This window comes from Stegostoma tigrinum, chromosome 5 (genome assembly GCF_030684315.1).
Source record: "Stegostoma tigrinum isolate sSteTig4 chromosome 5, sSteTig4.hap1, whole genome shotgun sequence".
Classification (NCBI taxonomy): domain Eukaryota; kingdom Metazoa; phylum Chordata; class Chondrichthyes; order Orectolobiformes; family Stegostomatidae; genus Stegostoma; species Stegostoma tigrinum.
The window spans coordinates 27765924-27779410 of NC_081358.1; the positions used below are offsets into that span (position 1 = coordinate 27765924).

Genomic DNA, 13487 nt, shown 5'->3' on the forward strand with positions numbered 1-13487 from the left:
GGCAAATGGTTTCATTTCTTCAGGTTTACAGTGAGTTTTGACTCCAAGTTGTTTAATATTCCTGAGAACCAATCACACAGTTATACACAGAAAAAGAATCTCTGTTGTTGATAACTGTCGTTTGTCCTTAGACCAATTAGCTACTTGTGCCAACAAAAGCTGCATTAGTATACTCGCCTAGACTCCAAATTGTTTGCAGCTCTGAAATTTCTGCTTCTTCAAAGAGTTTTGTACGTGATATATACATGGCATGAGTCTCGGGTAATTTACTTTTCAAAGTTGCAGCCATTCTTTTAAGCACTGATTTTATAAAGCAGGCCTCACTTATTTTGGATAATAAAATGTGAGGCTGGATGAACACAGCAGGCCAAGCAGCATCTCAGGAGCACAAAAGCTGACGTTTCGGGCCTAGACCCTTCATCAGAGAGGGGGATGGGGGGAGGGAACTGGAATAAATAGGGAGAGAGGGGGAGGCGGACTGAAGATGGAGAGTAAAGAAGATAGGTGGAGAAGGTGTGGGTGGGGAGGTAGGGAGGGGATAGGTCAGTCCAGGGAAGACGGACAGGTCAAGGAGGTGGGATGAGGTTAGTAGGTAGCTGGGGGTGCGGCTTGGGGTGGGAGGAAGGGATGGGTGAGAGGAAGAACCGGTTAGGGAGGCAGAGACAGGTTGGACTGGTTTTGGGATGCAGTGGGGGGGGGGAAGAGCTGGGCTGGTTGTGTGGTGCAGTGGGGGGAGGGGATGAACTGGGCTGGTTTAGGGATGCAGTGGGGGAAGGGGAGATTTTGAAACTGGTGAAGTCCACATTGATACCATATGGCTGCAGGGTTCCCAGGCAACTCATATTCCGCCTGGGAACCCTGCAGCCATATGGTATCAATGTGGACTTCACCAGTTTCAAAATCTCCCCTTCCCCCACTGCATCCCTAAACCAGCCCAGTTCATCCCCTCCCCCCACTGCACCACACAACCAGCCCAGCTCTTCCCCCCCACCCACTGCATCCCAAAACCAGTCCAACCTGTCTCTGTCTCCCTAACCGGTTCTTCCTCTCACCCATCCCTTCCTCCCACCCCAAGCCGCACCCCCAGCTATCTACTAACCTCATCCCACCTCCTTGACCTGTCCGTCTTCCCTGGACTGACCTATCCCCTCCCTACCTCCCCACCCACACCTTCTCCACCTATCTTCTTTACTCTCCATCTTCAGTCCGCCTCCCCCTCTCTCCCTATTTATTCCAGTTCCCTCCCCCCATCCCCCTCTCTGATGAAGGGTCTAGGCCCGAAACGTCAGCTTTTGTGCTCCTGAGATGCTGCTTGGCCTGCTGTGTTCATCCAGCCTCACATTTTATTATCTTGGAATCTCCAGCATCTGCAGTTCCCATTATCTCTCACTTATTTTGGACCCCAGGTTTTAAAAGCGTAAGACAAAAAGGTATAGTCCTTTCAAATTCCATATTTCAACGTCCCTTGATAACCTTTGGCAACCCTATGTAATAAACATCTCTTATCTCCATCCTAAAAATATTCAATAATACCATCTTAACAAGACAGGTCTAAGGTCACACAATTATCTGACAGAAAAGAAGTCCACAAAAGCATAGTTATATAGTACAGAAGAGGATCTTCAGCCCATTGAGTCTGTACTGATGATAAATATACTACTGCTTTCATGAGTCCCACTTTTCCAACCTAGGCCCACAGCCTTGCATGTTATGATTTCTGATCCTCCTAATTTCTTCTTTAAATAATTTTCAGCTTCCTTTGTATTCTTCAAGGGCCTTGCTTGATTTCAGTTTCCCAAACTTTACATACACTTCCTTTATCTTTTTGACTAAACTTTCAATATCTCTTAATAAAAACCGAAAGAACTTTGGATGCTGTAAATCAGGAATAACAACAAAGTTGCTGGAAAAGCTCAGCATCTGTGAAGGAAAAACAGAGTTGATGTTTTGGGTCCGGTGACCTTCCTCAGAACAGATGGTGGCGGGGAAAACGTCAGTTTATATGCAGAAAATAGCGGAGTGGGTGGGGTAGGGTATAAACGATAGGATAGAGCCCAAAGAGAGAAAGACAGTTGGACAGACAAAGGAGTTGCTAACGATCAGGCTGGGAGGGTGAATAGTTGTTAATGGGGACTGTTAGTGACTAACAACAGGGGGTACGTGGTGACAGACTATGTGGTAACAAGGCCTGGTGTGTGGGATAGGGGGGTGGAAAATGCTTAGGCCTTAAAATTATTGAACTCAGTATTGAGTCCAGATGGCTGTAGGGTCCCTAAGCAAAAGAGTGAGGTGTTGTTCCTCCAGCTTACTTTGGGCTTTGGTAGAACACTGTAGCAAGCCAGAGACAGAGATGCTGGTAAGGGAACAGGGCGTGCGTTAAAGTCGCAGGCAGTAGCTGTGCTAAAGTAGCTATGGGAGTCAGTGGGTTTGTACTGGAATATATTTTGTGGAATATAGTGTTATATAGTGAAATACCTCTTGTCATCCTAGATTCCTAAATCTTGTTATCCTTCTTGTTCATCCTCACAGGAGCATGCTGGTCCTGAACTCTGATCAACCGGCTTTTAAAATGTTCTCTCATGTCAGATATGCATTTACCCTCAACAGCCACCCCTAATCTAATTTCTCCCATTCCTACTTAATATTGTTGTAATGAGCCTTCCCTCACATTAACACTTTCATTCAAGGACCAGGTTAATCCTTATCCTGAACAACGACTTATGGAATTATGATTACTGTTCCCAAAATGCTCCACCAATGAAACTTCAATTGCCTGGCCAGGCTTGTTCTCTAATATAAGATTTAGTACAGCCACTTCATGAGTTGGACTATCCACCTATTGTTTCAAGAAATCCTTCTAAAATGCACCTTGCAAATTCTGTCCCATCTAAGGTCACTAAGGCAGTCCCAGTAAATGTTGGGGGATTTAAAATCACTCACTACAACACCCCATTTCTCAAGAAAGATCCTGATCCAATAGGTCAACTTTCCTGCTCCTCTGCTGCCTGACCTGCTGTGCTCCTCCAGCTCCACACTGTTATCTCTGATTCCAGCGTCTGCAGTTCTTATGATCTCCCACTACAACAGCCCTTTTTTTTTACATTTTTTCCATGTTCTACTTACATATCTGTCCCTCTAATTCCCACTGGTTATTGGGGGTTTGTGTATAGCCCTACCATAGTGATGCACCTTTCTTTTATTCTTAAGTTCGACCACATTGCCTCACTGGATGAGCCCTCTAAGATGTCCTCTCTTATTATAGCTGTGACACTCTCCTTAATGCACCTCCCTCACCCCTTTTACATCCATCTCTATCACATCTGAAACATCTAAATCCTGAAATGTAGAGCTGCCAGCCATGCTCTTCTCTCAATCAAGTTTCTATAATGGGCACCACATTGTAGTCCTACATACTAATCCAGGCTCTAAGCTCAGCTGCCTCACCTGTTATATTCCTTGCATTGAAATAAATGTACTTCAGATTACCAGTGTGGCCATGGTACATTTTCTTGGCCCTGTTTGTTCATTTTATTAGATTTACTTAATACTGATCTTCTCAAGCATGCCACTTGCTGATCTACTACTCTGGCACCCACACCCAAACTCACTAGTTTAAAGCCACCTGAGTGGTACTCACAGACCTCCCTGCCAGGATATTGGTGCTCTTCCAAATTAGATGCAAATTATCTGTCTTCTTCTGGTTCCACCTACACTGGAAGAGATCCCAATGATCCAGATGTGTGAAACCCTTGACCTTACAACAGCTCTTTAGTCATGAATTCATCTGCATTATTTTGCCAATTCTAGCCTCGCCTGAATGTGTCAGTGGGAGTAATCCTGAGATTACAACCCTAGAGATCCTGCTTTTTATTTTCCTGCCTAATTACCTAACTTTCCTTTGCAGGACCTCATCCTTCTCCCTGTGTATGTCGTTGGTACCAATATGGACCATGACCTCTGGCTGTTCACCCTCCCCTTTTGGAATATCCTGTGGCCACTCAGGATTAAGATCAGATGATGTTACAAATGAAAAGGAGTTAAACTTATAGCAGTTACAAAGTAACCTGATAAATAATGTGCCAGATGCATCTCCTTTTTAAGCACTTCATTGTGGTCAAATAGAAGAAGCTTGGAGTTGATTGAATGCCTTTAGCCATGCATCAAGATGTCATGTTACAGCATGGTTTTCAAATTCACATAAATTGCCCCATGTCCAGATATACTCTATTTTAATGCTAGTTTATTATCTCCTTCAATGTCCAAGTCATAAACATATAGTGTCCTGCTATTTTCACCATATTTCTTCATATCGCTCTAGTGGAAGAGCTTATATCTCTGAATGTAGATGAAATATGTTTCAGAAATATCTGTTTCAATCAGATGAAGCATTAGTAATGTGATCACAATTTCTTTGAGTACTGGGCTATATAATGAGCTAATCATTTGGTCTCAAGTGATTTATTTTTAACTTAATGGTATTTCTGTGAAGAATTCTGTCCTTTGGGATAGTGCTATTCAGTTAGAATGCCTCATTTTCCCTTCCTTAAGGATAATTAGGCATTTACTTGGATCCTTGAAGCTACAGAGAAGCATCATTTAATTTTATGTGCCACAGTTGAGTATGACTTGCCTGTTCCCATTTTCTCTGTAATGTCCAATCAATAGAAAACCTGAGATATTCCTAAAATAACAAATGATTGCTGTGGTTAGTGCATTTGCAATTATTCTGGTTTATTCTGTTGGCAATGTTTGCATCATTTTAAAGGTTCGATCTTGACTTTCTGCCATAATTTATGATGTATGCTTGGAGTGGACTGTTTTAAGACAGGCTGACTATTGACTATCTTTTGTTTTACACTATCTTCTAAGTTCAATTCTATTGCTCAGAATTTCATGTGTGATCTTTTGAATTGTCTTTTGCAAAATTATCGAATCCTCTAGGTACTAGCCTCACATAAGACTACAGAGCTAAACTTGGAAGGTGATCTTCAAAATACACCATTGATGTTGGCATGTTCCAGAGATAATGCTGAAGGACTTTCTATATTGGTATGCATTCTAATTTTATCAACACTACATTTCTCTTCGTCGTTTTATGCATAAACATAACTGGATAACAATAGTACAAATATATTTTTCTGTTTGACATTCTGCAATTAAAGGCAAAGAGTCATGGAGATGTACAGCATGGAAGCAAACCCTTTGGTCCAACTCGCTCATGCTAATGAGATATCATAAATTAATCTAGCCCCATTTGTCAGTATTTGGCTTATATCCCTCTAAACCCTTCCTATTCATGTACCCATCCAGATGCCTTTTAAATGCTGTAATTGTAACAGTCTCCACCATTTCTTATGGCAGCTCTTTCCATACATGCATCACCCTCTATGTGAAAAAATTGCTCCTTAGGACCTTGAAAAGGAAATCTGAAAAACTATACCGTTAGGACTGTTGTGAACATAGGAAGAGAGAGGAAGCCTTGCTAATCAGAATTATAACCATTTAATTTGAAGGTGAAACCTGTTATTGGAAAGGACTCCTGATCTACCATGTGTGATAAAAGTACAGAACATAGTGAAACAATGCTACTACATTGGTACAAGGAGTATAGTGAATGTTTGGGATCTTTGTTATATCAAGTATTTAGAGTTGATTTTATAATTGTATTTGAAGTATTCATCTACTAATTCATTTCTAATTTGCACATGTTCTCAAACATGTTAAAGTAAAAGTTGTAAAACGTGTAAACTTTCTAATAATTTCTTAATATGGGGGCCATTCAGTAAATTTGGTTATTTTTGTTTGTGGTTCTTCTTGGGGCACCATAGGAAGCTACCATATAGGATAATGAGAAATACTGGTCTCTGTGACACAGCAAGCTTTGACCTGGAAGCAGTACCAGCAGAAAGGAAATTAAGAGAGATGCTATACGGCCAAACACAAGGGAGAGCTATAAGCAAAGGAGGTGGATAAAGGACGTGATAAGCACATACCTACACAAAGTATGTTTCAAGTAGATATTGAGGATTGTGTGCTGAAGATTAGAGAGAAGGGAGGAGCAAAGCCATTCAGGGACTTGAAACCAAGGATAAAAATTTTAAATTAACACATTCTTTGCAGCAAGCACAGGAGCAAGGGGACTAGGTGCAAGTAACAACCTGGACATAAGACACCCATTTCTTAGAGATCATCATTCTGTTATGAATGTAAGACTTTATGACAATAATGTTTTAAACTGTCTTTTGTAAGTTAAAACATCTGGAACATTATTGTTTAAAAAATGTTCAACATTCAAAATAAATTTGAACCTAGCCCAGGCCAGGAGGTTGAAGGTATCCCTAATTTGTCACAACATTCACAATTGAAAATATGTTGTGATAGTGCAAATGGGAGTGGTACACTGAGTATGGGAGGTCAAGATACTGTATCTTCGTCAGGAATAGTGAACAGTCCATACTGGATTTAACCTGACAGTTCTGGATGCTATTAAAATTATACATAACAATGGATTAAATTATGCAGTGAAATTTGCCTGCGAGTCATTCTAAGCGTTATTCTGCTGAAACACCTACACTGCTTGTTTGCCAGCTCTGGCTGACCTCTGCTATCAATATCACAATGTTTCATGTACTTGCAGTTTCAGCTGTTGAATCTTTAAAGGGTCTGTAGAATTAACACTTTTAGTGTGCTATATTAGAAAGGAATTTTATGTATCATAGGAAGTTTTTAATAAATGACCCCTTTTAAAAACTTTATAAAGAAATATATATGTATTTTGTTCGATCATTTGAGGATTCATTGTTTTTATGCAATATCTGGCAGATGAATTGACATGGAAGCATTTGGGATTATGGGGTTTGTCTGGGTGTATGACGTTGCATGGATCAGGCATGTGTTGAGCACTGGGGGCTGAAGGAAAGTGAGTTGTGAGGGCTGTAAACAAATTCAGTTTCTATTCTGACTGGGATGAGGTTCCACAGAGCAAAACCTTTTATCCAGCCCTGTAGTGGCTTCTAAAACTGGGTCAACTGCCTGTTTTGTGTTAGCACCTTAAACCCCTTCCAAAACACAAGGATGAAAATCCCACTTTTCCTGCTACTTTCCTTCCAAGCACTAATACTAAGCCTGGAATTTTACCAAATCCTGCTACCTATCTTGAGGTTGAAAAAAAAGGCCTTAGTACGTGATTGAGAGACACAGTATCAGGGAGAAGATGGCCCTGCCACGAGTTACCTTGCTGTTCTTATTGTCTCATCCCTCCCATCTCCCCCACTCCTCATTCCCAACCCTTAATCTAACATTTACCTCACTACTGATGGTAGGCTGATTGTTCTGTAATTCTTTGTTTTATTTTCTCCCTTCCTTTTTAAATGGTGAGATTGCATTTTTTTATCCTCCAAATTGTAGGAATTGTTCAAGGGTCTGTAGAATTTTGGAATATAATCACCAATACAATAGATCCAGGGCTATTTCCCTTAGTATCCTGAGGTGCAGTTTATCTGGCCCTATGGGTGTTCCAGCTTCTGGTCCTATTAATTTCTCCAGCACCATTTTCTTACTGTTTTGGACTTCCTTCAGTCCTGCCCTCTCAAATTTCTGCAGGTTATTGCTAATCTCTTTTGTGAAGATTGAACCAAAGAATGTGAATACATTGAAGAAGTTGGGGCTGTTTTCTTTGGAGATGCTAGGGAGCAGATTGATTGATGTTTTCCAAATCATGAGGGGTTTGGAGCATGTAGACAGAGATAAATATGCTCCACTCCTGAAAGGATTGAGAACAAGAAGGCATGGCTTTCAGGAAATTGGGGAAAGAAGCAATGGAGAGAAACATTTTCAAATTGTGAATGGCTCTGACATGGAATGAACTGCCTGAAATCTAGTGGAAGTTCACTGGAAGTGTTTGAGGTGGAAATAAATTGTTATCTGAAACTGGAATGTGGGTGTTGAAGGGTGGGCCTGCATTTATTCTCATCCATAGTTGATCTCGACAATATGCGGGGATATGGGGAGAAATCAGGTGAATGGCACCAGACAAATTGCTTATTTGAAAAGTCTGCATAAACATGATGGGCTAAATTGCCCTTCTGTGATGTAGGAACTCTATCATTTGAGGGAAGGTCTGCTGCTGACTCTTGAGCTAGAAGGTGATGTTATTTTAGTCATTAATCAAATTGACTTTGCTTTATTGTCACATGTATTCAAATGAGTACAGTGAAAAGCTTAGGTCACCACTTCCAGCACCACCTTAGGTACAGAGTGCCTCAGTACAATCCTTAGTTACAGAGAAATAAAGAAAAAAGTTACATTACAACTATACACAGTATAACCATAAGTCGGAAAAAGAGAAGTTTAAGGACAAACATCACATTCTGTTTTATGGTCGATGTGAACTGTTTGGGCTGAAGGGTCTGCTTCTATGCTGTATGACTCTATGACTCAATGGCTATGAATTTGAATGTGTGATGTATCTCTGTGCAGGAATGTTCCTCGGAATTGTGAATCTTGAGAGGGAGAGAGAAGGTTTCTAATTTACTATTTGGATTTGGCACTGCCTGCCTTTCCTTCAATAGAACAGTATTTGGACTTCTGTATATACTTCTCCCTTTGTCCTCCCTTAGTCAGACCTCCTCTCTGAGGATGTTTTCCTTGGAGTCAATTGTTGGAATTCTGCACGTTAAAATGTCTGTGCAATCAATCCTATACAATTTCAAGTTGTAAAACTGTGTATTTTAGTCTGATGAATAATGTTTCCAACTGTGAGTGTTGATTAGTCCATAGCTGTGGGGCTGGATTCATGTATTGTTTTTTAAACTGAGGCAATCCAGCTTTCCAAATTCTGTAATTCGCAATTTGAATGACTCTCTCTAATATCCTCTTTGCAACTTACAAGAATCTATTGCATTGCCAAGGCTAGGTGCATTCTAAATGTCTTTTTATTGTAATTTTATACTAAGTGATGGTCTGATAAAACTTTGAAACACCCACTATAAAAAATGTCTCGTGATTCTCGCCTTGAAGAAACTTTTTAATCTTAATTTCTAACATGCAAATTCTGTGAGCAAAAAATTTGTTTTATCTTTTTTATATTTAAACCTATGATATGAAGTGAACATTTGTAATAGCCTCAAGTCTGTTTTTCCACACTGCCGCTCAATTCCCATTTACTTTATGCTTTTTTAATCCCAACCAGCAATTAGGGGAGGTGATGGTCTAGTGCTATTATTGCTGGACTGTTAATCCAGCGACTAGACAACATTGTGAGGACCCAGGTTTGAATCCTGCCATGGTACATAATGGGATTTGAATTCAATAAATATCTGGAATTAAGAATCTAATGATGACCATGAATCCATTGTCCATTGTCCATCATTAACTGTCAGGAAATCCCCACCTGGTTCACTAATGTGCTATAGGGAAGGAAACTGCCATCCTTACTTGGTCTGACCTACATGTGACTCCAGACCCACAGCAATGTGGTTGACTCTTAACTGCCATCTGGGCAATTAGGAATGAGCAATAAATGCTGTCTAGCCAGCGATGCCCTCATGCTGTGAATGAATAGAGGAAGGAAAAGATCTAACCCAATGACTTGTGAAATGAATTTATGGACTTTGCTTTAGTATTGATTGTGTCTGGTAATTGCATGTTTGAACCATTTTCTATGTAAAGATTGTTACTACTGCTTTCATTAATTCTTTGTGAGATTAATGAAAATTGTGACTATTTTATCTTCCTGTGAAAATGATCTGTCAGCAGTCAAGTAATCGCAATCCTCTTTAATGCACTATAACTTTAAAGGAATCTATCTAGTTGTCGTTTACTTTCAGAGGAAGGTTTCGCTGTAGTATAGCAAAGCTCCTGACTTTTAAAGTTTCTGTGTGTCAGCTCTCATATCAGGAACCATGCTAATAAATCTGTGTCTTACCACATTAAGTATTTTTATATATTTTCCCTAATGTAGCCTTCAAAATTGTACATGATAAATTGGGATTAGTTTGTTCAGCTGGCTGGAGGGCTGGTTTGCAGTGCAGTGATGCCAACAGTGTGGGTGAAATTCCTATACTGGCTGAGTTTGCTACGGAAGTCCCACTTTTTCTCCCTTACCCTTCTTTTGAGCCGTGGTGGCCTTCAGGTTAAACTCATCTCCAGTATATCTTTCTCTCTAGTAACAGAGCAGACTTGTGGTCCTTTTGAACTATGACTTAACCTTTAATGAGAAATGTGCTCTTTGTCAGAAGGATTTAATGTGAACACCACTATTCTGCTTCTTCCCCTTCAACTTTTTCCTGCATACAATATTAATGCAACTTTCCTTTAAAATATTCTGTGGTCTGTGCACTTATAACTCCTTGTGACAGATCATTCACTGTTCTAGTCTTTCGGCTGGATAAAGTTCGCTGAACCTCCTTCTGCTTCTTGTGACTATTTTAAGTTGACGACCCTGGTTGTTCAAAACTAAAAAGGTAGTCTTCTATGTTAACGATTCCAGAATGTTGTATATCTCTAAAATAAAATCCTGCAGAGTAATGGGTTAATTATATCAATATTCTGACAATAGCTACTGAACAAGTGTGAATGGAGCTATGTAGTCATTTCAGTTCACATGGGATTGAGCTCTGTTGGAGAAGGGACCTACTAGGTTTTATTCCACCAGGCGTATGTATATTTTTAGTAGACAATAAATGTTAATCATCACAACATTCTCACGTCTAGCTCTCATATGCTTTGAGATCCTCAAAGATGAATGATGATTTATTGTCAATTGCACTCTACAACAACTAACACAGTAAAATACAGTGAAAAGCATCAACTGCTATCACAAACTGGCACCATTCAAATAATTCAAGAATAAAGAGAATAAAAAGGCAAAGCTAAAAGAAAGCCCATCTTAGCTCCACTGTTTCCACTGTGTCCACTGTGAGTTCCGAGCCCTGAACCAACAACACTGGTCGAGGTCCACCTCCATCGGAGTTGCCACTCTTCAGGTGCCTTCTCTTCATTATCAGGCACAGACTTACCCTGCAACCAGGAGATCCTGGCTCCAAGCCTACCACCACCAGGAGTCCTTGGCTGTGCCACTGGGCTAGACCACTGCCTAGCCAAAAGTCCCACTCAGGTCGCTCCCCTCCGCAATGTCAAACACTTCTCTGCTGTTGACAGGAAGAAGATAAAGAAAAGGCAAAAAGAAACAAAAGGAAGATAAAAAAGGGGAAGGAAAGAAGGGAGGAAGCAGATGCCTGGAGTGGAATGGCCGAGGAGCCCGAATGCTTCTTACCAGCTGGTGCTGCCATCTTGGATATAATGATAAGTTCATAATGATAGTCTGACAAACTCTGCATTAAATCTTTTCCTAGATTTTTTTAACCAGCAAAAATAGCCTCGTTGTCTTAAGATTCCCTGAATGACTGTTATGTCCAACACTTACAGAACTGTAGGCTTCTTGCGGTGTGGAAGCAGGTCATTCAGCCCATTGAGTCAACTATCCGAAGAGTATCCCACCCAGAACCACCCTTTTACCCCATCCCTGCGACCCTACATTTCCCATGGCCAATCCACCTAACCCGCACGTCTTTGGGCTGCGGGAGGAAACCACAGCACCCGGAAGAAACCCTGGAAAGGCAGAATGTGAAAGCTTCTCTCAGACAGTCACCTGAGGGTCGAATCGAACCCAGGTCCCTGGCATTATGTGGCAGCAGTGCTAATCAGTGAGCCACAATGCCAATTTATTCTGGGTCTTTAAAGCACAAAGTGCAGAAAATGCCACAGAACTCTAACCATGAACTGCCATAGCTTTGTAGCAATTAGTAATTATCTCTTTGGACTTGGCCTCATTGCTGTTACTTATGAACCTAAATATTTAAAAAAAAATACCTTTAATGCTCATACCAGCAATTCCACTTGAACACCTACGAGACACACAAACACACCAATGTCTGGAATTGCTTGCTTTTCTCGCAAAACACTTCTTTGCCCTCGGCTGCCGGTTCTACTTACCTTCACTTGCCTGATGCCTTTTATCGTATGTTTCACTGATTCCCAACTTTCTAAACTTTATGCTGTCAGTAAATATTGATATAATGCTCCTCATGCTCAAGTTCAATTCATGCACACAGATTTGTCAAGGTTGATGCAGTAACATCTCTGTTATTGTGTCTGTAAATTCTGGATGGCATTTATTAAAATTGTAAATCTACTCTCAATGTTTGTTTGTAAAATGCAACCTTTCTCTATAAAGGACATCTGTTGCCCTTTACTGCAGTTTCAGACATTTCAGTTCTTATTCAGTTGATTTGCTATGACTGGCAGAAAACTTACCAGGAATTTAACATGGTTATCTAAACAGAAAGATAGTATTGGAAGCCTACATACAGAGTATAATATTCTACTGTTCAGATTACGTGCAATTGGGAAAGATTTAGACTGGAGAAATTACGTTTTACAGAGAGATTGTAATCTTGAAAATGAATTTTGCTGCTTATGGTCACTATCTGTTCATAGTAGAATTTGATTTATTTCATTCTTTTGTAAGAAATGGAGGAATTCTTCCCCGGTCCCTCTATTTGTGGATTTTGATTTTATAAGTACTGTAACACGACTATTTAATTGTTACAAAAACAGAAATTGCTGGAGAAACTCAGCTGTCTGGCAGCAACAGTGGGGAGAAAACATTTAACATTTCGGGTCCACTGATCCTTCTACAGAACTGGTCCCAAAGCATTCACTCTGTTCTCTCTCCACAGATGCTGACAGACCTTTTGAGTTTCTTCCGCAATTTCTGTTTTTGTTATTGAGTTCCAGAATCCATAGTTCTTTGATTTTTGCTTTCTATTTAGTAATTAAACTGGAAGTATGCTTTATTCAACATACTAGGATGCTGCAGGGAGGTATAGTTTGCAAAACAAGCACGCTCACAAACATACACCAGGTGAGAGAGAGTCGAAAAGCATAGAGAGATCATTCAATTCACTAAATCTTAATGACAAAGCAACCCGATATACCAGTTTATCAATGTCCTTGCTCTTCATATGGAGTCTTCATCTAAGGCTGGAATTGACAGTCTGGGAATACTTCAGGAATGCAGATGATTGACTGGCCAACACTGCAGGAGTTGTAATTATTATTCCGATTTTTTTTAAAGAATTGAGATTGTCTAAAGATTTTATTCTCACTGAAATGTAACTTCTGCTTCACTGTTTTGAAGGAAAGCGGTTTTTACTTGGAGAAATCACAGTTACAGGTTTCTGCCTGTGTTTTACAGGCCAGAAGCTTTTCCTTTGTAGACTTCAGTTTGAGGTTTTGAACTGAATAAAAACTGTGGATGCTGTAAATGAAAAACCAAAACAGAAGTTACTGGAAAAGCTCAGCAGGTCTGGCAGCATCTTTAAAGAAAATCAGTATTAATGCAATTCTGAGAATGTTCTGAGGAAGGGTGACTGGACCCAAAACATTAATTGTGATATCTCTTCACAGACATTGCCACACCTGCT

At 40.3% G+C, this 13487-nt stretch overlaps 1 protein-coding gene across 1 annotated transcript in view; it reads left to right on the top strand.

Moving 5' to 3' along the window:
* trpa1b (transient receptor potential cation channel, subfamily A, member 1b) overlaps nt 1–13487 on the top strand; it is a 218376-nt gene that overhangs the window by 143015 nt on the left and 61874 nt on the right. The window contains exon 7 of the mRNA XM_059646336.1: nt 4942–5049. Coding sequence (XP_059502319.1) covers nt 4942–5049 — 108 coding nt within the window. The remainder of the gene's footprint in view (nt 1–4941; nt 5050–13487) is intronic.